Here is a 27,550-nt window from a genome sequence, read left to right on the forward strand (position 1 = left end):
TCTTTTAGTACAACTTGTTTGGTGTTAGTTTGGAAATTCCAGTCATTTTATTTCATATCAGTTCATATTTCTGAATGAACTGCTCAGTGTTTGTGTAGAGCCATCTTTTATGAGAAAGACAGACAAGAATTCTTGTAAAGAATAGACATTACTTCTTTTTAGTGTTCATTATATGCCAAGTACTTTCATATACCTTAATTCATTTAATTATTAAGCTGATAATTGTACTGTAAGCTCAGTTGTTGGGTTTTGGTTTCACCTATACAGTTGAGTTGCACTGTGTTAACCTCAATGGATTATTAAGTAAAGAGCTGAATTTTGTTTGACATATCTTTAAGTAAATTGTCTCTGTCCTTATATTAACTGAGGATACTACTAACAGAAAGAGCAGATGACTAGAAAGATGCTCCTTAGTGCTTAGGTTTTGGGGTTTCTTTTATATGGAGTATTTTAAAACCTAAGAAAACATAGTTCTTTGTTTATTTTAATATTTTATGACTTCCATTCTTATGGATGAATCAGGTGGACATTTGAATTAATAAATGTGATTCTAAATTCACATCAGTGTTATTGGAGTAATGGCATTTCAAGTATCATCATCCTTGTAGAAAAGCCATTTTGCGCTATTGATGGGGGGAGCTGTAACTTCTTTAATTATTAATTATCTTAAATTATTAACAACAATGATAATGTTTTTTTACCCTTAAAATGGTGACTAATGTAACATAAACTCTTTTACCCGACCCAGCAGCTGAGCATGAGGGTATATCATTTGAGGGAATTTACTTTAATACAAATAAAAGTACTAATTCAAATAATAATAATTACAGGTACAGAGTTCATTGATTCACAAGGTGGTAAGACAACCTAGAGTTTAGATATTTACAAGCCAAGGTAGATTTTTTACATACCTTGGCTTGTAAAAGTACCAAGGGAACACTCCGTAGGGCCAGCACCCCATCTCACAGGCTTTTCACTAACTGTCTGGGCTCTGGACCTGTAGCTGGGCCCAGAGTCTCCTCACCATGAAGAGAGGTAGTTAGTTAGGATGATTTCTTGGGGTCATTTTTAACTCAAAACCCATGTAAGAAAAGGGTCATTTTTATAGTGCATCTAATAACCATTCCAGTGATCTGTCTACTGTGAAGGTGTGATCATGGTTCTTCATGCCATCACTGTAATTAAAGGAGCAACCTTAGGCATTTTCCCATTGCTATAGTAACCATCACACATGTTTCCTTCAGTGTTTCACAGAAATGCTTTTCTGCTACATAGATTTTTTTAGTCCATACCATCTTTTGAGTTAATGAATTTCTAACCTGTCAGGACTTCTGTGTGAATTAACACTTACTTGTGTTAAAGTTAAATTTCTTCAAGTACTAGGCCTTTGTTGTTGGCTGCCAGGATTGTAAATCAGTGTCAGATTATTCATGGTTTTAGAGACTTTGTTGAGATTTCTTCTTTCTTCATCTTTTCAGATTTTTTATTTTTGTTTTATTTATTTTTTTATTGCTAGGATTAACCTGAGAGATTTGATTAGTTACATGCAGTCAAAGGAAACATGAGGGAGATGATCCAAATGACCTCTAAATTTTTAAGGCAAACATTTATTTATTTGTTTGTTTGTTTGTTTTTATTAAGGTATCATTGATATACAGTCTTGTGAAGGTTTCACATGAGCAACATTGTGGTTATAACATTCACCCATATTATCAGGTTCCCCCCACACCCCATTGCACTGTCATTCAGCGTAGTAAGGTGCTATAGAGTCACTGTCTTCTCCATACTATATACTGTTAAAGGCAAACGTTTTTGACCAAGATTTTTTTCTTGCTTTATTTTTTATGCAGAAGTATTTTTAAGAGATGATTGCAGCTATTTTGATATTCTAACCTAAATACTTTATTATGTATAGTTTTTAAAATGGTATTTTGCAAAATAACAGATTTATTTGCTCTTTTACATTTTAAATCTCTTCTTGTTAATATTTTTAAGTTGGCTTCTGGTTATTTTATTGTTTCTTCTCCAGGTAGTTGCTAGTTCTCATAATAATCAAAGTGGCACATGACATTTTAGACGTAATGATAATGGGGTGGCAACATAGCAAATGTTAATAAATAAAAGAAAGGTTGTTAACCAAGAAGTATATTTTAGGACTTGGGGATAGTTGATTTAAGATAGAATAAACAAGGTGAAATTAGCTGGCATCTGTGTTGTTAGTGAATCTGTAGGAACATATTTAATTAATACTTTTTAATTTTAAAAGCAAACATAAGATTTTTAAATTGCTGATTTCTTTAATATGGTCTTAGGAATTATACAGTGAGTTGTGCAAAGTTCTGAGAACAGTTAGCTTTAATTAATATTATTGCAAGAGGAATAGGTTATTTGTTTCACTGTATCTTCTTTATTCTGGAGGAGAAAAAAAAAGGTGGGCCCATTTCTTTGATACTTTTGGGTAGGAGCACTCAAACAGGGTTATTCTCACATTATCAGGATTATGTTCTGTCTTTTCCTATCATCACTGCTCATGTGACTGGAATTTCCCACTTGGGTTTTTAACACATTTTCTCTGCTTCCTTCCTAATAGTTTGCTAAAATTTGGTTCCTAGACTCTACTGGTTTTTTTTGTTAATGCACTTTGGCACAGCAAGAGACAGTTTGCACCCCCAAAGCAGATCAAGAGATAAAGATTTTAATTCCAAGTTTTTTACTTGGGTGGTAAGGAAAACCTCAGTAGGGGAATGAGGAAGTGAGACAGGGAAGGGAAGACAACCAGTATAAAAGCTTCGGTGTCACACGGGTTACCCCCATGGAGAGTGGAACCCAGTCCTGCTGGGAACACTCTGGGAGTCTGTGTAAAACATATCTTAGGGTTTTCCCACCACAGGGGTGAGGGAGCTGAGCTATTTAAACACCGGTTCCCTTCAATCACACAGTGGGGCTGCCCGGGGAGGAAGGATATGCTGATTCCCCAGCACATCTGCCCTGCTGCACAGCAGGCGGAGCAGCCAGAGCCTGGGTGAATCCTGCAGGAGAGCAGAGCAGGAGAGACAGACAGGAGTTGGCTGCCACAACTGAAGGGGAAGTCGGCGGCCAGGTGATGTGGGCCAGGCACTGACAACATCTCTGCCATCCCGTTCACCCATTTCAGATGCCAGACAGTCACCAGAATGAGTGATATGCTGATGTTGCTTTTAATCCTGACATAATACAGCCAGATCAATTAACAATGCCAGGATCATGTATATGCTTTTCATACCATAAACATCACTTTAAGGGTCAGTTCACTGGCCACCTGCTCAGAATAGACCTTGAGCAACTAATATTCCACAGCAGTAGGTTCCAAATGTGGCTTCACATTAGATTCCCTGGGACCTCCTTAGAATTCAGACATGGGGGTAGCCCTGCCCACCAGAATCCTATGGGCTATTGCCTAATAGTCTGTGTTTTAAAAATTCATCTGGCAGTATATCTCCTTGTTTAAAACTTTGTGATTTTCATTACTCTTGGAATTAAGACCCTGATTCTAAACGTGGCCTACCCAGTCCTGTGTTATCTGGTCCCTGCCTTACTCTCCAGCTTTATCTCTACAAGGCTTCTTTTGTTTTTTTTTTGTTTTTTTTTTTTGAGAGGGCATCTCTCATATTTATTGATCAAATGGTTGTTAACAATAAAATTCTGTATAGGGGGGTCAATGCTCAATGCACAATCATTAATCCATCTCAAGCCTAATTCTCGTCAGTCTCCAATCTTCTGAAGCATAACGAACAAGTTTTTACATGGTGAACAAGGTCTTACATAGTGAATAAGTTCTTACATGGTGAATAGTACAAGGGCATTCATCACAGAAACTTTTGGTTTTGATCATGCATTATGAATTATAAACAATCAGGTCAAATATGAATATTCATTTGATTTTTATACTTGATTTATATGTGGATCCCACATTTCTCCCTTTATTATTATTATTATTTTCATTTTTAATAAAATGCTGAAGTGGTAGGTAGATGCAAGATAAAGGTAGAAAACATAGTTTAGTGTTGTAAGAGAGCAATTGTACATGATCAGGTGTGTGCCTGTAGACTATGTGTTAATCCAAGCTAGACAAGGGCATTAAAACATCCATGGATGCAAAAGATTTCTCTCAAAACAAGGGGTGTGATGTTCTAATCCTCACCACTGTTGATCCCCAATTTCTCACCTGATGGCCCCCCTGCGACTGTGCCTGTCTTAGGTTGTTCCTCCCTTGAGGAATCTTACCCGTCTCTGGCTAACCAGTCATCTTCGGGGCCATACAGGGAGATGTAAAGTTGGTAAGTGAGAGAGAAGCCATATTGTTTGAAAAGGTTAGCTTTTTACTTCTTTGCAGATTTATGCCCTGTGGTTTCTATGCCCAGCACTATCTACAAGGCTTCTTTTTAAACTCAATGCTTCAACCACTGTGGTCCTCAAACATCTTTTCTCTCTGCCTAGAATGTCCATCCCTACCATCTCCTTGTTAGCCTCTCATTCTGCAGGCTTTGGGGTAACTAGTATTTCCTCAGGGAAGCTTTATCTGATCCTCCAGACTAGATTAAGTTCCTCATTACATGCTTTTCCTATCACACATCCTGACACTATTGACAGTTTTTGTGTAAACATTTCTCCTGCATCTGTGTACTTTGCTTGATGGAAACTCCGTGGGGTAGAAGCCAGATCTTCTCAGCTTCTCTGAGACTCCCTCAGCGCTGAGCACACTGCCTGACATGCAGTAATTACCACCAGCCTTTGAAGGAGACACATCGGTTATATAACCTAAGAGGTGACAGTTGTAGAACCTCTGTATTCTGCTAAAGTGTAAATGTTACCGGTGGAATGCACTGTTGCCCTGATTCTTCTCGAAGGGAAGAATTCAGTTGAGAGACCAAGAAGCAAGAAGAAGCAGCGAGGAATTTATTGGGTTCAAGATAAAGTACACTCTTGAGACAGGAGAGGGGCTGTGTGGGAACTGAAGCAGCCCTGCTATTAGGATTAAGTTGACTTTTATTTTTTCTTAAGGTGGCAGGAAGTACTGCCCTGCATCTTACATCCTTTGATTAACAGGTTGATTGACAGCTCTAGTTTATATAACTTTTTCTCTGTGTGCAGACACCTTACCCGTAAGTACAAAAGTGAAACTCATGGGGTGGAGCCAAAAACAAAAGACTAATTAGATTTAGATATTATTTTAATGATGTGGTTTACTTTCCGACAAGGTCTTTGGCCTTGCGTGTGCCCTGTAGTCAGAGAAACCTGTGATCCTGGGCCTCTTGACAATCTAGGTGTCCTTGACTGTCTGGGCCTCCTGATAAGCTAGGTGTCCTTGACAGTAGAACTGACAACTACGGAGGGTTGGCCAAAGGAGGAGTCTTCCTTGGTGATGGGCTGGCCCCTTTCTCCTGCTCATGTCTTAAGTAAGTGTCTACTCTTAACAGTTACATTTTCAACTTTCTAAGCTCCCCACACCAGCTATATAAGGGGTTCTTATTAACTGAGAAGATAAATCCCCCAGATACATACCAGCACTCTGTCATAAATTAAGGCAGTTGGTGCTTCTCAAACTGTTGTTTAACTTCCTGGTCCACATAGAAAATGATACCACAGAAATGACATTTATGTGGCATGCCTGGGAAGTAGATGAGGCTGCCCTCCAGGTGACCAGATGGGCGCTCTGGCTTCTGGGAGGGCTACAGGGAGTGGTATCTCAGAGCACTTGTCCCTGAGGACCTAGTGTATCCTAGCTAGAGGAAGCTCTGTCCAGCCTTTCGAGGGTCCCACCTTGAGTCCTTGGGTAGGTGTGCTGAGTATTCGGATCTATGTTCCCACAGCAGCTTGTCAAGTGGATGGTCAGGATATGAGTGCATTCCCAGTGTGTATTTAGACAGAGATGGGTGTACACAGTCCTCTTTCCGTTATCCATTTGTTCATCAGCTGCGTATCCATTTGCTCATCAGGAGCATCTGTATTGTGCCTAGTACTTTCACTGAGATGTTTTTCTCACCTGGGACAGTGGCAGGCTGCTCATCTCTGCCCTCACAGCCCTCCTGGCTGCAAGACGGTCAGGCAGGGCCTCTACTAATCCATGGAGGACCATTCCCTATGCATGGTAGCCTGTAGTCTCTACATGTTTACAGTGGAGGAAAATAATGTGTATATATTTCTTTATATATCTTAATAAAGCCTGTAGGTCCCACACTTTGTTTTGCATCAAAATCATCAGATGCTTAGTAAAATACAGCTTTCAAGGTACCATCTCCGGAGATTCTGATTCGGAAAATAAAAGGTGCCTCCCAGTTCATTTTTCAGAAGCACCCCACAGGATGGATGCAAGTGATCTACACACCGGGCTTTGAGAATCATTACTGACAGACCGTTCATTCTCTGGACAAATAAATCACAATGTATTACCAATCAGAGAGCATAGCATCTATCCCACATTCTTTTTCTCATGAAATCTATTCTACAGCTGCTTATAATTGTGTTTTGAAATTAGATGCTATCTCTGTTAAAAATCACTTAATATTTTAAGCTCCCATGTAGTTTAAACCTGCTTATACATAAACACAGAAGCACAGTAGAGCATTTTTTAAATACCTGTTAAATGCTTGTATTACCTTATAAGGCAAATGCCCATTGCTAACCTAAATCCAATGAAAAAACTAGATCTGTTCAGTTCATTATAAACCATTAACATGGCTTTTCAAATTGTTGGACCAGTGTTTCTACTCTAAGAATTACATAGAGCAGCTGTAGGAATTTCAGCTTTCAGTCTGATTTATATTTTTAGGATGAATCACATTTTCCAGTCAAGAGCCAGGCTGTACCCTTGAGGAGGGCCCTGGTAAGCAGATGGGAAAACAAGCCAACATAAAGTATAAAACAATATGCATACATAAATTACTTTGCAAAACTATAAACATCAAACCAAATAAAATTAATTTAGAGCCGTAAGTTCTAAAAGATTGCAGAAGTTAATTAGGAATCTTTAGGGACTTTGGTTTCACCTCCTCAGGTTCCTGGGTGGGCCTGCAGGCTTGGGGTTGACTGTTGGAGTCGTTTCGGTGACTCGGCATTCCCTGCTTATTGTAAAGCCTTTACCCCTTTTGTCGATGGGCTGCCAGATAACGGACAAGGAGCTGTGAAGTTTTAAAATATTCTAGTTCTAATGGCAAAAAAAAAAATGTTCCAGTTCTTAGGGATCTGAGTCAAATCTATACAGTTGTTTGTATGCACCAGTGAGAAGCTCAGTTTTAGTTAAAACACTCACAGTTCTGATGCCAACTGCCCTGAAACCAAGGTACCCATTCAGAGTAATAACAAATGCCTGTGTTATTGTTGTCTGTCTGTGAAATCGGTGGAACAATATTGTAACAGTTTTAGTTATTTATCTCCTTGAATAACACCAACTCCTGACTCAAGAGACTTTTAGATATAGAAAGGCAAAGTCACCTGTTTTCTCTTTTCTGTGACAACAAGAAAAGTCATGCCATCTCACTCTTCTTGTGATACATGGTGTTTATTTCCTAAATCTCAACTTATTGGTTAGGGTTTTTCATTTGACAAGAGGATTAACTAATTGCTGAATTCGTTTTTCTGGAGCATTTTTCCTTGGTATTTTGATAATGTCCACTGTATTTACTGATTATATTCCTTTTCTTCACTAACATATTCCTTATGCTAAGTTACAATTTAATAGGCTGATTAATCAAAACATTTTGTTTTTAGTCATTAGACAAATAGTAAGCTGTGTTTACCTCTCCTAGGCCATGTTAATGAAAACTATTGCTAATGTGTCATCTCAAAAGTAATTTAATTTTAAAAACTCTATTCGAATGTTAACCACAAAGACATTCAATTTTAATCCTGCTGGTTTTATTTGCCATCTTTTCTAAATCCCTTTGAAGATGGTGACCTCCTTACTCTGGCGCTGTTCAAGCAGTCTTCTCTTCATTTTAGCGGGGATTTTTGGAGACAGTTCAACTACTCTTTTACAGTTCCTCCAACATATAACCTGAGACTCTCATTCTCTGATATTTTTTACCTGTGAATGACCTCAGCCCAGAAATTAAATTTTTTAAAAAATGCTGAGGGCATGCAAAAAGACATCCTTTTAACATTCAAAACAGAAAACCTATTTTTTTCTTAGAGCTCTCATTAGATTCACTGTGTCCCTACGTGTTACTGGGGAGTACAGGTATTTTTCACCTCTAACAAAGCTGCTGTAAGACTAGAATAAGCTATGCTGGAAAGAGAAGGGTGGAGTTATTCTAAGCTACACGCCAAACCAAACTTGTGCTGGATTTAGGCAGGAGGCTGAAATCCTGAATTGAAGCAAAATAATTTGTTGTTTTATGTTTTTTCAGTATTGTTTTAACAAACTGGGACTGATTGAAACATAACTGGCTAGAGATTGTTTTTAAATGAAAAATAAACTTGAAATACAGCTGTTTATATTCAAATGACATCCTGTTACTATGTATTTACTCTTCTAATGTTTGTTTCACTAATAATTACAAGAAGCATATTTAGTGGGAGATAGTAAGACATCTAAAGCATGACACGTAATTAGAGAGGAAACGAAACTGCTGACTCATAAGGAATGTATTTTTCCATTTGAGTGGATTCTATTGTCTTAATTAAATGCCCAAAGAGTATGACTGTATTTCAGTTCAAGCTAAAGAAATGTTGAAATAGATTGGTTCTTGAGAGAAACTGCTGTATTTCAGGCACTTTTCTAGGTGCTTTTACCTACATTAGCTTATTTAATCCTCATAATGCCTTATGTGGGATAGGTGGTTATTACATCCCCATTCTACAAACATAGAACCTCTCTTGGTCACAGGCCACACAGCTGGTAAGCAGTAGACTTGGATCATAACCTAAGCAGTTACAACCATTACTCTCAAAGCTATTTAAAAACTTGAAGAAAATAGGTTTAAGAAAACAGGTATCCATAGATAATTTTATCCTAAAATATAAATAATTCTTAAATAGTAATAGCTGCCATTTATCATGCTCCTACCTATATGTCTGGCTGTGTGCAGCACTCACTATATATTATTTTATTGAGTCCTCAAAATGCCTGTGCAGTAAAGGATTTATTGCCCTGTTGTACCATTCATGCAGCTGAAAATGAGGAGGTTAAGTAACTTGCTGAAGGTCATATAGAACTAATGAGTAGAACTGAAACTTGAACCAGGTCTGTTCACTTCCAGAGACCATACTTGGAACCACTACTGGGCTGCTCTGATTCACCACCCCCATGCCTAATCAGATTGTGCCCCCTTCTAAATGAATTGTTGGTAATGAAAGATGTTGATCAAGAGGAAAAGATACAGGAGTTTTTATGTAGAGCAAAATTGTAATATTAAAATACAACATAAAAACATTTTTAGTTGTCTTTTTAAAAAAAATCTGTCAAGAATCATATCTTGTTCTGTGTTACAGAGTGTTTTGTAAATCACAGAGTTTTGACATTGGTATAAACATATTTTGTCTGTAATTGGAAGGCTGTGCAGCTAGATTAATTTTTTGCTTAGTAAGTTGAAACCCTAGATCAAGTTTTTGTTTCTGCGTAGAGACAGAAACCCATCACAGTACTTATTCTATTCAGAATTAGCAATATAGTTTCTAACCTTATGGGAGAGAGAAATATTGGTCTCCAATTGAGAAAACAATTTTTATTTTAAGCAAAATACAAAACAAGAGAATTAGTAAGTCAGTCAGTCCTCATTCCTGATGTTATCAATAGAAGACAATCTGAAAATAAAATTATGACACAAGAAGTCAAGTTCCCTTTAACTTTATGTAACAAGGTTATGTAGTATATTCTGGAAAGACACAAGGGAAAAAATAATATAATTGTGAATTTTTGTGTAAAACCTGGTGCTATACTTGCCCTGCAAGTTTATTTTCAGTGAATGTAATAATAAAACCTTCTACTAGACATGTATAGAGTCAGCCTGTCTTTGGTGCATGGTGTGATCTTAAAAAATGTTAACCTTCTCATTATTAACTGCTTCAATATTTCTGGATATGCTTGGTTATGATTCTGTTCACTTAAGTGATTTTATTTATCCATCAATTTCATCATGCCTATTCTAGTAGGCTTTGACCAAACAAAATAAATTCCCAATTAGTTATTATTATAGATATTCTAAAAGCTTTAATGAATGGTTGGTTAAAAAAAAAAAAGACAAACTGAGACCAAGGTTAAAATGAAGTCTTAGAGCTTTCTGTGTGTTTCAGTTTTCCTGAAATTGTGTAATGACAACAATTACATTTTTATAATTTTAATAAAGCACATCAGCCCTTTAAAGTAAGCCTTATTAAAATAAAGATATAAGACTTAAGTATGAGGAAAGCTCTTTTGTATTCTCATGCCAAATATAATGCCAATGACTTATTTTATGAAATGTAAGAAAAGGACCATTTTTTAGGAAGGAACAGAAATAGAAAGAAAGTAAGATCTATGATCCACAAAGTTTCTTCATGCCTGGATCTGCTATAATTCATCCCCAAAGAGAAACAAATTATAAGTTATTTGCTCTTACTTATGTTGCTTCATTATAGAAGCATGTTGGACCAACTCCCTAGCTACAGGAAACACATAGAACCCCCTGGGCCTAGGTCACTTCTGATTTTAAGGAATTAGCAAAATCAATATATTAATTAGAAATAAAATATTTAATAAATATTTCTTGTGGAGTCCTTTATTCGAATTGTGTTTGGTAAAGGTAAATATCCATGTTTCTGTATTGCTGAGTTTATATGGGTTCATTTTAATGATATGTCATGAATTAAAGTAGGGAAAGTGAAAACCAAACATGCTTTAATAAGGCTTACTTTAAAGGACTGATGTGCTTTATTAAAATCACAAAACTGTATTGTCAGTAGATAATTCTGATCATGAAAACTGAAATACACAGAAATTTCTAAGACTTCATTTTAACTTTCATCTCAGTTTGTCTTTTTTTTTTTAACCAACCATTCATTAAAGCTTTTAGAATATCTATAATAATAACTAATTGGGAATTTATTTTCTTTGACTCTGAGAAATGCCAATTTAAAATTTTATCACTGTAAAGTTGATTGTTTCTAATAAATATTAATATAGCCATCCACAAACAACTTTTTCAGTGGCCACAATACTTAGTGGGATAGATTTATACACTCACAAAATATTATTTCTAGTTTATTATAAAACAAGTTTAGAAGATCACATAAGCTAATATTAGCATTGTCAGATGATTTTAACATGTTTTTAATTGTCAAATATAACTTCACTGTTTTTAAAGACAAGACAAAGTTTTCTGTTTTCTCTTCAACTAACGTCCTTTCTCCAAATATTAGTTATTTTCTCATTTTATTTTTACTACCCCTCCATCTCCCTACTTTGTATGGAGTAAGAGCCTCCATAGTTATTTCATTGATTGCTCATGTAAAGAAATGTTTTATTACATTATAACAGTGATTCTTTCCCCTTCTTAAATAAGCAAGTATTGTTCAGCAGTTGTGATAAATTGTTTTTAGTATGAACTAAGCCAAGGAACTCAAACTCTGAGAATGGAATAGATAAGGTTGAAAGGTTTTAAATCCCTGAAATTTATCTTTAAAGAAAATATAAGTAGCCTGTGCCTATTCCCTTAAAAGCCATTTTTGTCCCTGACTTAAGAGTAAAGCTCTGAATTAAGACTGTAATGGGTGCATTCCATTTTAGAGCATCCTCAACATGTTTATGTTGGCATTAGGTCATTCCTGGTCAGAAAGGGGTGTTATCAGTTTAGCCTATGGATCTGACCTGATTAAGCCAGCAAAAGCTTTCTAGAATTCAATTTGATTCCCCTGAGCCAATCTCAGCCTCAATCCCAAATCTCAGAGCTGAATAGTATATAGTGACTTGATTAAATAGTATGGACTTTCAGAGCATTTTCAGTCCTTAAATTGTGGTCTTACCAAACAGTACAAATGAAAATCCTCATGAATACATGAAAATCCTCATGAATACATGCCCCAATCTGAAGTTAAGTTACTCAATAGCTCTATTTTCCAGAATAGTTAACCTTAATACCACTCTAAGCTTTAAAATCTTTCTGAACAGTAAAGGAAAATTACTAAGGAGAAAAATGGCATGTATAGATGCTATTGGTATTAACTGCTTCTTAATAGAATGAAAGATCCTTTCTAATATTTTAGTGGTAGCATTTGCTTTTAAATTAATAAAAAGTTACTGGGTTGCAGTGCTGAACCATTTTTCAAAACACTTTCATTACAGAATATTTTAATGCTTATTTTTCTCAGAGACCAGCATGCTGATGATGTGAAAGAAGACTTTGAAGAGAGAACAGAAAGCGACATGAGGATGTCACATGAAACCAGAGGTAGTCATAATAATCTCATATATTTGGCAGATATTACTATTAATACTCAATAATCAAAACTTAACTGGAATATAGCAATCACTTTTATAAAGATAAACTTTATATGGTTGGTTTGTACCATTATTGCAGGCAAAAAAAAGTTTATTGTCAGGATAAGTTTATAATTCATAATGATCTGGGTTCATCTGTGAGTTTCACTTACCTGTACAATATATATAAAGTTTGGGTGACGCATTCATTCTGTTTGGTCCTTGGCATACATTTTCTTTGGTATTATTGATGTCATTTGTTTCCTATGTTTAAAACTTACCTCAGAATGTGTACTGAAACCCAAATAGAATTAATAGGGTCTTAATCTAATACCAGAAAATGAAAAGAAAACCACTTGAACAATGTTTTAAGCTGCCCTGGAGAAAGTAATTTGTCTTAAATCTTTGCTAAAATGACATTACAGTGGTTTAAGCAATGAAGTCGTAATGACTGTTAGTCATAGTATGGATTGTGTTTATAATTTACACATAGCTATATAATTATTTGTTTTTAAAAGAAAATGTTGACCTGATCATGATTGTCCCCAGGGACTTCACTTTTCATGTGCATTTTCTGGTTTAGACTATATATAAGATTTGAGAATGGCACCTAGTGACTCTTTATCTGTAATAACCTATTCCGTGAGTGATGCTTTGATTTCCACATCTCATTTCAAAAAGCAATGATTTACGATTAATCTAAAAGATATATTCTCTGCTGTATTAAGCATGTTTTAGGGTGTTTTATGTACCACCATATACAAACCCTACAGATGACCAAGGTTTGAATTCCTGCTCTGACACCAGCTAGCTGTGTGATCTGGGACATTTGAGCACCTCCCAGTGCTTCTGTTAACTCATCTGTTCAGAAGGATGGAGATATGACTTACTCCCAGTGTTGTCATAAGGATTAATTGCAGTGACATTTGTAACTTGCTTAGAACGGTGCCTGGCACATACTTAAGTGCTGTGCAAGAATTGCTTAGCTGAAGCATTTCTGGTCACTTAGAAAGGAAGGAAAACATGTAATTTAGGAAGGTTTTGTCATCAGGATATAAGGTTTATAGACAAAGGTTTCAGCTTTTCTTTGTGACTAGTGGTTAGGAGAACAGACTTCATTCTCAGCTCCACCACCTCTAGCTGCATGGCTGCTCTGGACAAAGTATCTACCTTCTCTTTGCCTTAGTTTCTTTCCTTTTGTTAAAATTGATGGAGGAATAGTACCCACACCATTGGGTTATCATGAGGGTTAAAAGTATCAGTAGCTGAAGTATTAGCTGCTAGTGGTAGTACTAGTAGTAGTGGCATTGGTAGTACTAATGGTTGTGGTATTAGTGGTAATAGTGGTGGTAGTGGTGGTGGTAGTACTAGTAGTGGTAGTGTGGAGTAAGTGTCTGTTGCATGGAATTATCTGATCATTGCAAATTCAGATAGATTATAATAAAATATTCTAAACTCTGAATTTCGGGGACTAATAATTTGATGACCTTTTCAGTTTTTTCTAATTTGGTGATCTGTTTAACTTTTCATTTGATTTGCTGAACAGATTTTGATAATTTTTTTCTGAAACCAGTCTATTTATTGGGGAATTTCAGGTTTGTTAACATACAATATGTATGGTGTTCTCTTTTTTTGTGATAGTCTTGTGTCTTTTCAAACTTTGTATATTTTGGGTCCTATTTTTCTTGATTTGAATCACCTGAGTTTTTGTTTTATTATTCTTTCCAAAGAAACTGATAGGATTTATATATAACTCTTAATTATTTTTCTCACCTAGAAATCCTATAGTTCAATATGCATATTTTACTTAGTTTTATTTTTTATTAGTGGCAGTGAGCCTCATAAAATAAGTTGCCTTGAGAATTTTTGCACATATGTTCCAAAGTGAGATTTGCCTATTAATATCTCATCCAGTTTTAGCCTCCAGATTTATCCATGAGTTTGATACTTTTCCTTCATTTTCAAATTTTTTGAAACATTTTGTAAAACTAATTTTATCTGTAGTGAAATTATGTTATGATTGTTAACTTTCATTTAACTCCTTTCTGAGCTCGAGATTTTCTTTACCATTTTGAAAGTTTTTTCAGACTAGTTGCACAGAACAGTTAAAATAAACACTGGTCTTAGTGCTCAAGCAGTTTTGGAAGATCTGTGCTGTACATACACTTAGTTGCTGATCATAGGGACGTCCTTCAAGGGCCTGACTGTGTGGGGAGCAGGGAGAGTAACTATTACCAACCAGTGTGGAAGTATTTTACTACTGTTCTAGACATATTTCTCAAGTTGAAATACCTCACGCAGCCTCTTGCTCTGTCCAGTCTACTATTACCTGCCTTTACATGAAATGTAACAGTATTCCTTTAATTTCCAACAGTGGCTTGTTTTCTTTACATAGACTGTTTTTGTTTTGTAGAGGTCACCTCCCATTGTGCCTTATTACCAAAACCATGAAACTCTTCTGTCAACAAATCAGTCCTCCTCTATCGATGTTCTAAAGAACTTTTTATCAGAGGCCTTGTGGTGATGGTTTTCTGTTTTCACTTGGAGAGAGGTTTCCCCAGGTCCCCTGTGAAGAACACTCACCCCTCAGCACTCTGGTAGGGCTGCTGGTAGAACCCCTTTCTAACCTGAGCCTGAAGGCCTGGTAGATGTGCTCCACTCTGGGTGCATCCTTGAGCCCAGCTGGTCTTTTCCAGTGCTCATTCACATTTCCACTCCCCCAGGGGTGGAAGCAACCTTCTCCAAATCTAGCCTGGTGGGAGGTGATATAGGGCATAGGAGAGAAAGCCCCTTGCGGTTTGTGCACTGGTTATTAATAGAGGGCGCTGACAAGTCATCTTAAATTTCTTCACAATGCCAGCAAGATTTAAGACTCAGTAGACCCACGAGAACTATTTCATTTGGAGTTTTGGAGCAAATTGATTTTTTAAGAACCTTCCCTCTAAAAAGATATCCTCCCACCATTCTCCAGTTAATTCAGTTTAATTCCATCCAAGATATATATAATCATGGTTAGCATGAGGTTTGCCATCTTAACACCGTCTCCATTTTGTGAAGAAAGAAATTTCCTACGTGGCCCCTCTCAGCAGAACTTCAAAAGTTACCTCCCTAGCAACCCCTAGCAACAGTAACCGCAAAATTTCCCACCTCAGAAAATACCTTCTCCCTCTGCCCCATACCTACTCCAGCCTGTAAGCGGGTGGGAGCTTCAGTCCTTTGTTGGTTTATCTCCATAAACCTGTGTTGTCGTTGAGATGGTTTCTCCTCTATTTTCTTTCCTAACCTAAAATCTTATAATCATGAGCCTTTTTTTTTTAATGATACCCACCATGCGACTGAATTTGACCTTGGTGAATTTTTACTAAATACAAACATTGTATGATCACTTTTTTCTTTCTTTTTTTTTGCTTCTATCTCCTTTCCCTCAAAGATAAAATAACTCATTGCCACCATTGTCAGAGGCCCATCAATGAAGGATTTTATATGTTGGCCTTCAAATTTAAGCTCTTGTATTCCTGGAAAAAATACAGTTTTGTTTTCTCTCCCTCTTTCTGTCTCAAGGGTGGCTGATAAGCAGAATGAGTTGAATTCCATTTTGTAACATGCTAGATCCTTGCTGGAAAAATCAGACTTCCTTTTTGCCTCCGTAGCACTTGGTTTGTTATTTTGGTTATTAACCTTGAAGTGATCCTCAAATATCTTTCATTCCTGAATTTAGTATCTTGGAGCTAATTTATCTCCGTTTGTTGATGCTGTGATCCATTTATTTCACTCAATCACTGTTATTGTTCATCCTTTTATATTTAGTCACTAGTTAGTAACTACATTAAAAAAAATTGATTGACAGATTAATCCCATTTTTTTCTGGCTTTATTTTTTTCCTTTCACATTGAGTGTATTTCACAGACTCATGGAATATTAGCCTGAAAGAATTATTGACTCCTTTTCATTTTTGCCTTTTTATATCCAACCCAGTCCACAGTGATACGCCTTCCTTCCAAGACAGGAATAATTTCTGTCATTTGCCGATCTTTACTATATGTCAGACACTAGAATAAGCATTTTAAAAATATCAAGCAATGCTTATAACAATCCTGTTACACTGATTTAGCCAGGGTAATAGAGCTAGTGAGCAGCAGAGCAGGGATTTGAATCTAGGTTTATCAGATTCAAACTTACCCTCTTGACTGTGACCCTATACTTTGTATTCGGAGGCAAGAGACCCAGATGATCCCAGTCTCACAGCGCGGCTTCAGGCCTGTCCAGCGGACATTGCCTCACTTTAGGGATAGCTATCCTGCATTGTTTTGAAACTATAATGAAACAAAGCAGTTGGAGTTTGTTGTCTCACGTTTGTCACTGGCGTAAAGGGATGGGAATGAGGCAGGACAAGAAGTCAGTGGAACGCAATGCTGTAGTTTGTTGATTTGGACTGTTCGGACTTGAAAGTAAGAAGCCGAGTGGAATTGAGTCTGCAGGTAGCAGGGAGCGTAATGAGTCGTTCTCTTTCCTCTGAACGGGCCCTGCTTGGTCGGCCTCCCACGCAGTGGTTTTGCTGAGCCCTCGTGAGAACAGACCTATAGGAAGAAGGTTCTCATGCGCTGTGGTGGTGAGGACATCTTTTTCTACTAGGAGACATGTTTGATTCAGCTGGTGTTCCCTATACTGAAGATTTATTGTCTTGCTTTTACATGAAACATTGGAGGATATTTCTTTCAGGGTCACCTGTATCAGAAATGTCTTTTTGAGGGTTCATCTTCTGCATCACTCGTTCCTACCCTAAGCCAAAGCAAGAATTTTAATACCTGTATTGAGATTGAGCAACATGATTGTATATGCAAATTTCTACAAGTCTGCAAGGATGTGCTGCTGTATTGATAATATGCTGTGTCCATAGTTACTGATACATTTTTAAGTGCTGAATAAATAATTGCCAAATGAACAATTTCCATATAATAAATAAAAATCATAAATAGTAAAGGCAGACCTTTTTCCCTCCTGTTTTCAATTATTAACAGAAGAAAAATATTCCTCATTTGATAATTGTCTAGAGAGATAAAATAGTGAAACCATCTATAGATCCACAAAGTTAATTCTCTTTACACTGCTCCCACCTAACATTTCTTGCTTCTGATATTAAGGAAGCCCAAAAATTGATGATGTTTTAATAATAATTTCCAAAAATGCATTAAATTTTCCTAGTCACCAAAGTGAGACTTGCATATTTCATTACTATCTTTGAGTAATAATAGTTTATTTAATTTCAGATTCTGGTTTTATTTAACTTTTTTTATTAAAATAATACATACTTGTTAAAAAATAATTAACAAATATAAGGAATTAAAAAGAAGATCAAAATTACCTGTATTTTTATTTTCTAAGGTACCATTTTCTGAATTTTGGTACCTATTTTTTTTTTTTTTACTTTTCGTATCTGAAGTGCTATACAAATTACTTTATAACCTTTAGTTTTTTAAGTATATAATATTGCAACTGTTGTCATATATCTTGATAACTGCAAGATAATATTAACTATTCCCCCTAGGGTTGAATATACATCATTTACTGAACCAATCTCCTTTGGCTACCTAGGATAGTAGTTTTCTATCTTTCACTGTTATAAACACTATTGTAGTAAAAAAAAACCTTAGTGATTAGGATTAGGTTTGTGTGTATGTGTGTGACACAGAACACATGTTAGTGACTTATGTAAGGTAAGAGCAGTTTAGTTCCCTCTCAGGGGAAGTTCAGAGATAGGTGCTCCAGGATTTAATGGTACTCAGCGGGATCTAGAAATCATGTTCCATCTGTCTTGTTATGCTGCCTTGCAGCCATATCTTGGTCAGAGATGGTTCTGGAGGGCTAGCCATTCAATAGTATTCTACCCAGTTGGGAGGAAGGTTAGGGTGAGGGAGTGGTGCTGGGCACGGAGCTTCCAAGACATTGCAAATACCTTTTCTGCGTGTATCCCATTAAGTCATATGGCCCCATCTACTAGCTGCGGGGACATGCAATCTTCATTCTGGGTATAATTATGTACCTAGCAAAGAACCTCTACAGTTACTTTCTTAATAGATGATTATTAGCATTCATGCTTAATTAGTTCCTTAAGATGAATTTCTGGCCTGGGACCTACTGAGTCGAAGGATAATAATGCACAGGGAACCTGTTGGAGGTGAGAGGAAAGACTTTTGCCAACTGCTTCTTCAGACTTTGAGTGTTTTGTCTTACTTTAGTGTGATGATGATATAATGGGAAATGTCTTCTGTCTCACTGAAAGGTGCAGTCTGATCAGTGCAGAGCATCCTGCTGACCCTGAGGGCATTTGCAGGAGCTGGTCCTGTACAGCGAGTGAGGGTTTGAAATTTGAATGTAAGAGCTCCTAACAGTACAGTACCTGTGCTATGTAGCATCTCATGGCTTTGTAGGGCCAGGCACCTTTGTGGTACTATATTCTAAGACTAGGAACTGCTTTTCAGCTGTTCCTGATTTGACTTCTGCATAGATTTCATCCTTCAAATGTGGCATAAGAAATCTTATTTTTTAATTTCTGTTCTACTAAAACATTCTGATCCTTATGCCATTTCAACATGACCAGGTCTCATTGTCTCTGTCTGTCTGTCTCTTTCATACATGCTTCACTAAAAAAAAAAATGTTTTATTTTAAGAATAATTTGTGATTATTTGATTGAATATTGGTCTGAATGTATTGATTCATAAACATAATATTATTTTTCTCTGCATTGTGCTGTCTCTTATTTTAATATACTATAAGGTTTCTTAATTCTTGTCTTGCCACTTTTGAGTGTGATACCTTCAGTTCTACAAATAAAATTAATTGTTGGATCAAGAATCAGAAAGAATTAAAATTCCCACTCTATAGTAATTTTAGTCATTCTTAGCCTAAAATATTTTTACCTACATTTTTGCTTAAGCATTCCTGTCCTAATTTATTTCTATTTTAAGCAAACTAGAATAAAAACATTTTTTGAAGAAAGAAAAAATACCACAAAAAGCCATTGCTTTTTACTGGGGACAGGGGTGGCACTGATCGTCATACCTTCCTAAATTTCAAAGAATCAGTCTCCTATTTTTGTTGAGAGTGCTCCTTCCCCTGTTCCTCTTTCCTTCTCTTCCGCAGGATATACCAGAAATACACATCCCTAACAGCCTTAAAAATTACAAGTCATCTAGGCAGTGTCTAGACAAAGCAAAAAGTTTCTTCTGACAATATTTTACCTTAGCAGGGATTAGTAAGAACTAGATCTGGAAATCACTACCTCCCATGGTCGGTTCTACCTCCCATGGTAGGGAATTGAGTAGAACTGCAGAACTTTGAAAGGAAGCCCCAAACCTGAAACCACATGGGTGGGGAAGAAGAGAGTTTGATATATAAACCTTTGATAAATTTTCATTTCAGGAAACTTAAAAAAATACAGAAAAATTCCTAAAAAGTATTATTTTTCATGCAGGTAAATAGTTTGAGAGGAAGGTGGTGAGAAATAAGACTCTAGTGAAATGATTGTAGCAAAAGTGTCTTCCAGAGCAAAAGACTGTTTTCTGAAGCACATTGTGCACATTCAAACCCACTCTTCCTTACTCTTAGCACTAAGGCAACTTACTTTAAGCCAAAGTCTATTTGCATGTATTTTAGTCTATATCACATATTAAAGTAAAAACCTGAACTCATGTTTCTATGTGATTCAAAGAATCAAATGCACATTCACTTAAATGAAGTTGTTTTCAGGGTAAGCAAAGATTTCTTCAGTAGATGTTCAAAGCACTAACCATAGTGGAACTTGTGTTTATTAAAAGAACCTATTGAGAGTAAAAAGGAATACACGGAGTGGGAATAGATGTTTGTGATACTTCAACAAAAGATCTCCACCCAGAGTATATATGGGTAACTTGTACAGATCAGTTAAGGAAGAAGAAGACAAGGTGACCCAGGGGAAGAAGTGGGCATAAAACTTACGACTTCACAAAAGAAGTTCTCCTGATGGCCAATAAGCATAGGAAAACATTGTCAACTTCCTTAGTCATCAGACAAATGCACTTGTAACCACAGTGTGATACCATGACACATCCATCAAATTGATTAAAATGAAAAAGGTAATACCACATGTTGGTGAGAAAGTGAAGCACTGGTAACACTCTTACACTGTTAGCAGATGCATATTACACAGCTGTTTTTGGAAAATGAGCAGAATTTGCTGAAGCTTAATGTACACAAACAGTGTAGCCTCAGAGTTTCACTCTGCAGTATATGTGCAGCAGAAATAGATACATATGTTCAAGAAAAGACATGTACAAGAATGTGCATAGCAGCACTGTTGCTAGTAGCCAAAAATTAAAAACAACTCAAATACCCATCCATTCTAAATCAGTCATGGAATACTCAGAAAGCCACACCGCAAGGAGCAGGCGAGCTACAATCATATACAGCAATGTGGATGAATCTCACAAATGTGCTATTGAGAGAAAGAAGCCAGACACCAAAGTTTTCATCTAAATAGAATTCAGAAGTAGGTTAAAGAATCTGTGGTGTTGGAAGTCAGCAGAGTGGTTACCCTTGCTGGGTGGGGTGTGATTGGAGGGGACACAGGGAGACTTGGGGTATGTTGCCCTGTTCTGTTTCTTAATCTGGGTGTTGGTTACATGGATGTGCTCACTTTGTGAAAATTCTAGGAGTTTTGTACACTTATGATTTGTGTACCTTTCTGTAAATCTTACTCTTGAAGGAAAAAAATGTTTAAATACTCAGAGATAAAAAACCCAAACTTAGGTGACCATCTGGCAAAGATGTGTGGCAGAATTGAAGTACTGCTGTAGCTGAGCTGGTTTGTGTGTTTTGGGGGTGGTGACTTTCTTCTGATGAGCTTTGAGTAAGTAGCTTCCAGAAGAGATTTCTGTTCTGAAGGATCTTAAGGAGATAATGATTGAAAAACTCTAAAGAGTCTCAAGGATATAAAATCGTTTCTAAAAAAAATCTTAGGAGAGCAGCAGTAAACTAGGCTTGGATTCAGAAGATCTAGAAGATAAATAGAATGTTCTGTGTTTTAATTTTGATGTCCACAAATGAAAAAGGACACAAGCATCTGTCTTTCTGCTGTTTTATTTTAATTGTAATAATTTTATATCCTCCAAAAGAAATTAAGTTGGCTGTTTTAAAAGTCTAGGTGTGCTTAGGAAATAGAAACTGAAAGGACAAACTAGGGCAGAGATAAAAGGAGAGAACAGATACAGTAACTGCAGGGTAAACACAGTGGCTGGACTTGAGTGTACAACTTGGCTGCTACCTTTAGGGCATCCAAAGCTGGAAGGGAAACAAATACAGTTTCTTAAGGTGGGAGTTATTTTCCTTGCCACCAAAGCTCGGGGGCAAATTTCTATCTGAAGCATTAAAGAGACAACATCGAATGCCCAGTGACACATGTCTTCAATAGTGGGTGATGTAGCAAAGGTGTAAGTTGAATTTACAGGTTGTTTCTTAAGGTACCCTTCTGTAAAGATAAAGAAGAGTGCAATTATTCAATTGCTAAAATGTTGAAAAGAACCAATGTTTTAATTGACCTTCCCAACTCATTATTTGGAGGAGACGCATGGCATTTGGGGCTTTTTTGGGGGCTTTCCAGAGAGTGATTTCCCATTTGTTTAAATCACTCAGGTGCCCGGGAAGAGCCTGGCATACAGCAGGCACAGCGTCGGTCGGCTGTCTTTCTGTCCTTCAAGTCCCCAATTCCATGTCTGCCTTTGCGCTGGGAGCAGCAAAGCAAACTCCTTCCAACCGTAGCCGGAATCCCTGCCAGTAAAGTTTCCAAATGGAGCACAGATGAGGTATATCTCACTTTCTCTGTCTGCCAGGGAGTAGAGAGAGCAGTCCTGGTTTAAGAGTGAACACAGTGAATGTGTGTGGGGGTTAGTCATTTTTTCAGAAAGAGAAGACTTTAGACTGAGAGAAACAGCTGAAACATAATAGGTTAAATATTTTGAACCTGTAGCATTTAGATTCTGACTTCTTTTTTTAAACTAGGTTTTTTATCTTATTTTTGACAGGTATCAGAATTCATACAAAGCTTGCCTGGGTGTGAAGAACATGGAAAGGTATTTAAAGATGAAGTAAGTGTTGCACTAAATTGCAGTATGTTACTTAATAGGATCAAAGCACCGAAATGGAATGAATGGTGAAATATTTTGAATTGGTAGAGGAGGGAAGAAATGAGTTGTATTGAAACTGATAACACCAATGCAGAGTTGTGTAACAAGCAGCATGAATCAGTTGTATAAAAAAGTCTTTGTATAAATTAGATGCAAAGGAAATGTTTGTACCATTTTATGATGCCCCACAGCAGTATAGGCTCATTATTAAAAAAAAATAAAACACATTATTGACTGTATTCCCTAAACACAAACTTAATACAATGCATGTATGGTATAGAAAGAAACCAAAGAATGAAATAGTAACATTTTATTTTTAATAAAGTGAAATTAATTCTGATTATTTTATTTTCAGACATCATTTTAACACAAGGATTAACTTTATTTGATGCTTATAATAAATACTGTTACCATTATTGCTGCAACAGTCCCTTAGATCTTACATAATTGTCAGTAATGTTTATAATAACTCAACATTATGTGTTATAATGAACATTATGTTCATTAAAATCAGCCATTGGAAGATTATTTTATTGTTTTCAACTGCCTGTTCATCTGTATGGCCAAAGCTTCAATATAAGGTGTGATTAATAATGTTACCACCTATACTGAGCATCAGAACTAAAAGGAATTCAGCCTCTAACTACACTAGGAGTAATGCTATTTGAGCACAGCAGGAGACGTCTCTAGAGACCTCTAAAACCAGGCCATTTGCCTGTCAGCTCCGCTAAGCAGAACAGTCAAGTATCACTCTGATCTTGGCTACTGGAAGGTAGAAAGAAGACTAAGTAATCTCAGAGGCTTTTTCCCACATCTGCTGTCCAGGGTGATGACTTGTTTGTGCCTGTTTAGCCTCACTGTTAAGAATCGTCCACTTTCACTGAAGAGCCTCGAGTCTCAGGATGGCTGCCGGCCATGAAATTGGTTATTCTGTTAGACAACATTTATGCTTTAGATGGGTGCCTGTTAAAGCACACAGAGATATGACTCTTCAACATCCTTTTTCTGATTTATGTTCTTATTTCAGAAATGTTTCATCTTTCTAGTTGATTTAGTGGATTGGCAATTATTCAGATGTTCAGCTCCTTTCCCTAGCTCCTGAGTGTCTTACGGACCACTCTCAGTTAATTTTTGATCCCTGAACAGACTCAGCCTCCCTGAAAGGCTGTTGTTCTTTCTTTGAAAATGTGTTAGTTATTAACTTAAAAATGGTGAAACATCTTTAGTAAAAAACTTATCAGTACATCTATTTTATAAATTCTGTTTTTTATTCTGTTAATATCTAGATAATCCATGTGGATTTGCTCTGTTATTTAGTTCAAGGTTCAAATTCAAATGCTATATTATTTCTTTGAATAAAAGTTTTTTTCTTTATGGTGTATTATCTTTGGAGAGACTCTTTGGGCACCAGATATCCTCAAAGCCAGATCCTTTTTGTGAGGGGTGAGATAGTGAATGTTCTCTGTCCACATGTATCATTCGTATATCCACCCATTCTTTTATTCATTCATCCTATAAACTCTTGTTAAATTCCTACCATATATATGTTACTCCATGTAAAGATTGTTGTGGAGATAGCAAAACGCAGCTTTCTCTCAAATGTCTCACAAGGTCAGCAGGTGTTGTTTTAAGTTCTAGAAATAAGCCATATAACAGATCTAACTAAAGTCTTGTAAGTCATCATTAGAAGGGGTAAAGTACAGGTGTTAGGATGGGCTGTCATTTGAACCCATCCTTGACAGCTCTTTCTCTTACACACTCCACATCTAATCTGTTGAAGATCCTATTGGGTGTGTTTTAAAAACTTGCAAGGATTCTGACTACCTGTCTTCCTCCACCGCTACCACTCTGGTCTGGTCTGAGCCAGCATCATCTGACACCCAGATTTGAAATATCTCTTAACCAGTCTCCCTGCTTCTTTTTTTTGCTCCTCTGCAATCTGTTCCCAGCACAGAGTGATTCTGCTAAAACATAAGTCAAATCATGTCCCTCCTCCATTCACATGCTTCCAACGGTAAATCAGAGTAAAAGCCAAAAGCCTTACGAGGGCCCACTATCTGACAGCCCATTACCCCTCTCACCTCTGACTTCTGTCTACTCTGCCCTTGCTTACATGTTCCACACTCTCCTTGCCATCCCTCGGATTGTTCACGCATGCTCTGGCTCTGCCCTCCGCCTGGAATGTTCTTCCTCCAGATGTCACATGGCTTACCCCTCTGTCCAGAAGCCACCTTCTCACTTAGTCTTGCTTCAGATTGACACCACTCCTCCGTCCCTCCTCCACTGCCCAGCCATCTGCCCAACCAGCTGTTTTTTCATAGCACAATCACCTTTTAGAATTTTTTAGTATTCACTAATTCCTAATTAATTTGCTTATTAGGATTTTTGCTTTTAGTCTATTCTGTCTCCCACTACTAGAATGTAAACTCCACAAGGAATTTTTGCTTGTTTACTTATGATTGAAGTATCTGTTTAATTCTCTTCTGTATGTCCAGGCACAAAGAGAGTGTCTGGAGTATAATAGATGTTTAATAGGTTTTTATTGAGTGAATATGTTCACACCTTTACACTCTGAGAAAGACATTCAAAAAGCTTGTTGCTGTGATTCGCAAAGTTAAAACATTGGAAAAGAACCATGAGTGGAAAGGGTAATGAAATGAAAGGCGAGAACCCCGAATTCCAAACCATCCTTTAGAGTTTTGGGCCTTTACCCAAATACTTAAATCTCTGGGAGTTAGAACAGTTTCTATGCATTACAAACCAAACAAAAAATAAACCCAGTATCACACTGCAGTGACCACTGTTTTTAGATAGTACTTTCTTGAGTTAACTTCCATCCAGTTGAGGCTTAACCTTATGGCCACACATCAGCGCAGCCTGTGCATACTACACTATTAGGTACTGGCCTGAAGATGAGGTTTTTCTTTCCAGGGTAACCTTAACCTTAACAGTAATAATTTCCATCACTTCTGCTCATCCTACTCTTAATGTTAAGATCCTAGCCTCTATTTTCTGAATGTTCCTCTTCATTGGCTATCTGTCAGGTTCAACTCTTACACTCAATAGTCTCAAGGTTATAATAAACCATTCAGTTCTTATAGGGAGCTCCCCGGGAACTGGTGTGTTAGTTGACACTTTCATTAATGACTTAGAAGACTTCTGTCAGACTGGTCATTCTAGTAAGATGTGCCTTGGTTGAGCGGAGTGTTCATAGACCTGCCTCTGCTTGGCCTCGCCTTACTAGAGAGCCTTCATCAGACAAGCACAGGAGACCAGAGCAAAAGACTCCAAAAAACAATAGAACAGAACTCAGAGCTGACACTTGTCTTACACTTGAAAATTAACATTGGAATGTCTTTTCTTCTGGTTTATGTGACAGCAGGATGTTTCCTTGCTGAAAATTAGCGAAAACGTATTCCACATAATTGTTACTTGAAGTTGTATAAGGTTAGTCTAATTCTTACTGATTAAGTGTATAGACTATTTAGATTTATAGGTTTTTTATTTTTACAGAAAAGAGAAAAATCTTAAGAAACAACTACTTAATTATATCACCCTTCATTTAGTAAACTGTTTATAGAATTTAGAGTGGTATTAATTTGCAGTATAGAGACAGCAGATTAATTTAGCCTTGAGCATTTCCCACACTACATGCAACTAATTCACAATATTTATTCTTTTCTTCCCATTTTAGCAAATTGATGGAGAAGCATTTCTGCTTATGACCCAAACAGACATTGTTAAAATCATGAGCATTAAGTTGGGCCCTGCTCTCAAAATTTTCAATTCTATCCTGATGTTCAAAGCTGCAGAGAAGAACTCTCACAATGAACTTTGAAGACAGTACATTTTGAATACCATCAGCTTTCTGCTTTAAAGCTAATGTTTTATTCAAAGCACAAGGACAGTATAACTCCCAAGTAAGAAGTCTCCAGAACTCAAAAGAGCAATGCTACCAGATTATTTATATTCCTCAAGAGACAATATATATGAATTCTTATGAGTGCTTGAGCTTTTAACCCCAGGCACTAACAGCAGTCCTCTTTAGGTTCTGTTCAATGAGCTAAATTTATCTTTGTAAATCTTTTTGAGGCTGGGGTGGGGGGAAGGGGGGACTTCATTAATTATTTATGGCTATGGGGGGGTCAGAGTAAGAACTTTTGGCATTTTGTAAACATTGTTGAATTCTCTTTCATGTACACTGTTTCTTTTTCAATACTTTCAGGAACCTTTTTATATAATCAAACTTCAACTTAAACCAAATTTGTCAAAACCTGGCTAAGTTTAGCCCATGGGACTCTTACCTGTATTGTTAATTCTGTGCCATATTTTGAATTGCAACATTATGCTAAGTATAACTTTGCAAGTCATGATATTGCCTAACTGCTTGTCATAAATTTGTTGGGGCTGAATAGTTGTAAAGATTACTTTTCTTTATATCAGTGTTTTTACTTTTGCACGTATTATGAATGTTAAGCAAATTACTTTTCACCAGCATCTTTACTATAATTACCAAAAATGTGTATATAAATGAAATTGAAAAATAAAATATATGAATAAATTAGGTGATGTATCTGAATGGCATCAATCTCATACATCATGGTGCCTTATGTGTTTGCAAGTGTCCAGTGGTATCAAAGAATATGCAGTTTATCTGAGGCAGTGTTTGTAAAAATCTAGAACTATTTGTGAGATTATCTTGAGCTTCTTTCTAATTGTCATTGAAATAATTGTGGTGCTTTTCAGAGGTAAAAGACTTGATCTGTCATTAGAAAACACTAATCCATAAAGAGCTCTGTCTCAGATCTTGCAGTGTCCTCCAAATCCAAAGGTTTTCTTCATGGTAGACTGAAAAGAGAGTGTGTAGGTTTTATTGAAAAGCCAAGGGTATAAGCGAGTAAGCAGCACCAGTTGACACAAAGATTATAAATGCTCACTGATCGGAGAATCAACTTCCAAAGG

The 27,550-nt window shown here is 36.7% G+C and overlaps 1 protein-coding gene across 7 annotated transcripts in view; it reads left to right on the top strand.

Annotated features, from left to right (window-relative positions):
* The window catches only part of L3MBTL3 (L3MBTL histone methyl-lysine binding protein 3), a 106,303-nt gene extending 79,151 nt beyond the window's left edge, over positions 1-27,152 (top strand). For all 7 annotated transcript variants that reach the window (XM_017656233.3, XM_073219604.1, XM_036994034.2 and 4 more), the window contains 4 exons: positions 12,322-12,401; positions 22,098-22,267; positions 22,487-22,549; positions 26,283-27,152. In XM_017656233.3, coding sequence (XP_017511722.1) covers positions 12,322-12,401; positions 22,098-22,267; positions 22,487-22,549; positions 26,283-26,426 — 457 coding nt within the window. In that variant the 3' untranslated portion in view covers positions 26,427-27,152. The remainder of the gene's footprint in view (positions 1-12,321; positions 12,402-22,097; positions 22,268-22,486; positions 22,550-26,282) is intronic.
* The last annotated feature ends 398 nt before the right edge of the window (positions 27,153-27,550 follow it).

This window comes from Manis javanica, chromosome 13 (assembly GCF_040802235.1).
Source record: "Manis javanica isolate MJ-LG chromosome 13, MJ_LKY, whole genome shotgun sequence".
NCBI lineage: Eukaryota > Metazoa > Chordata > Mammalia > Pholidota > Manidae > Manis > Manis javanica.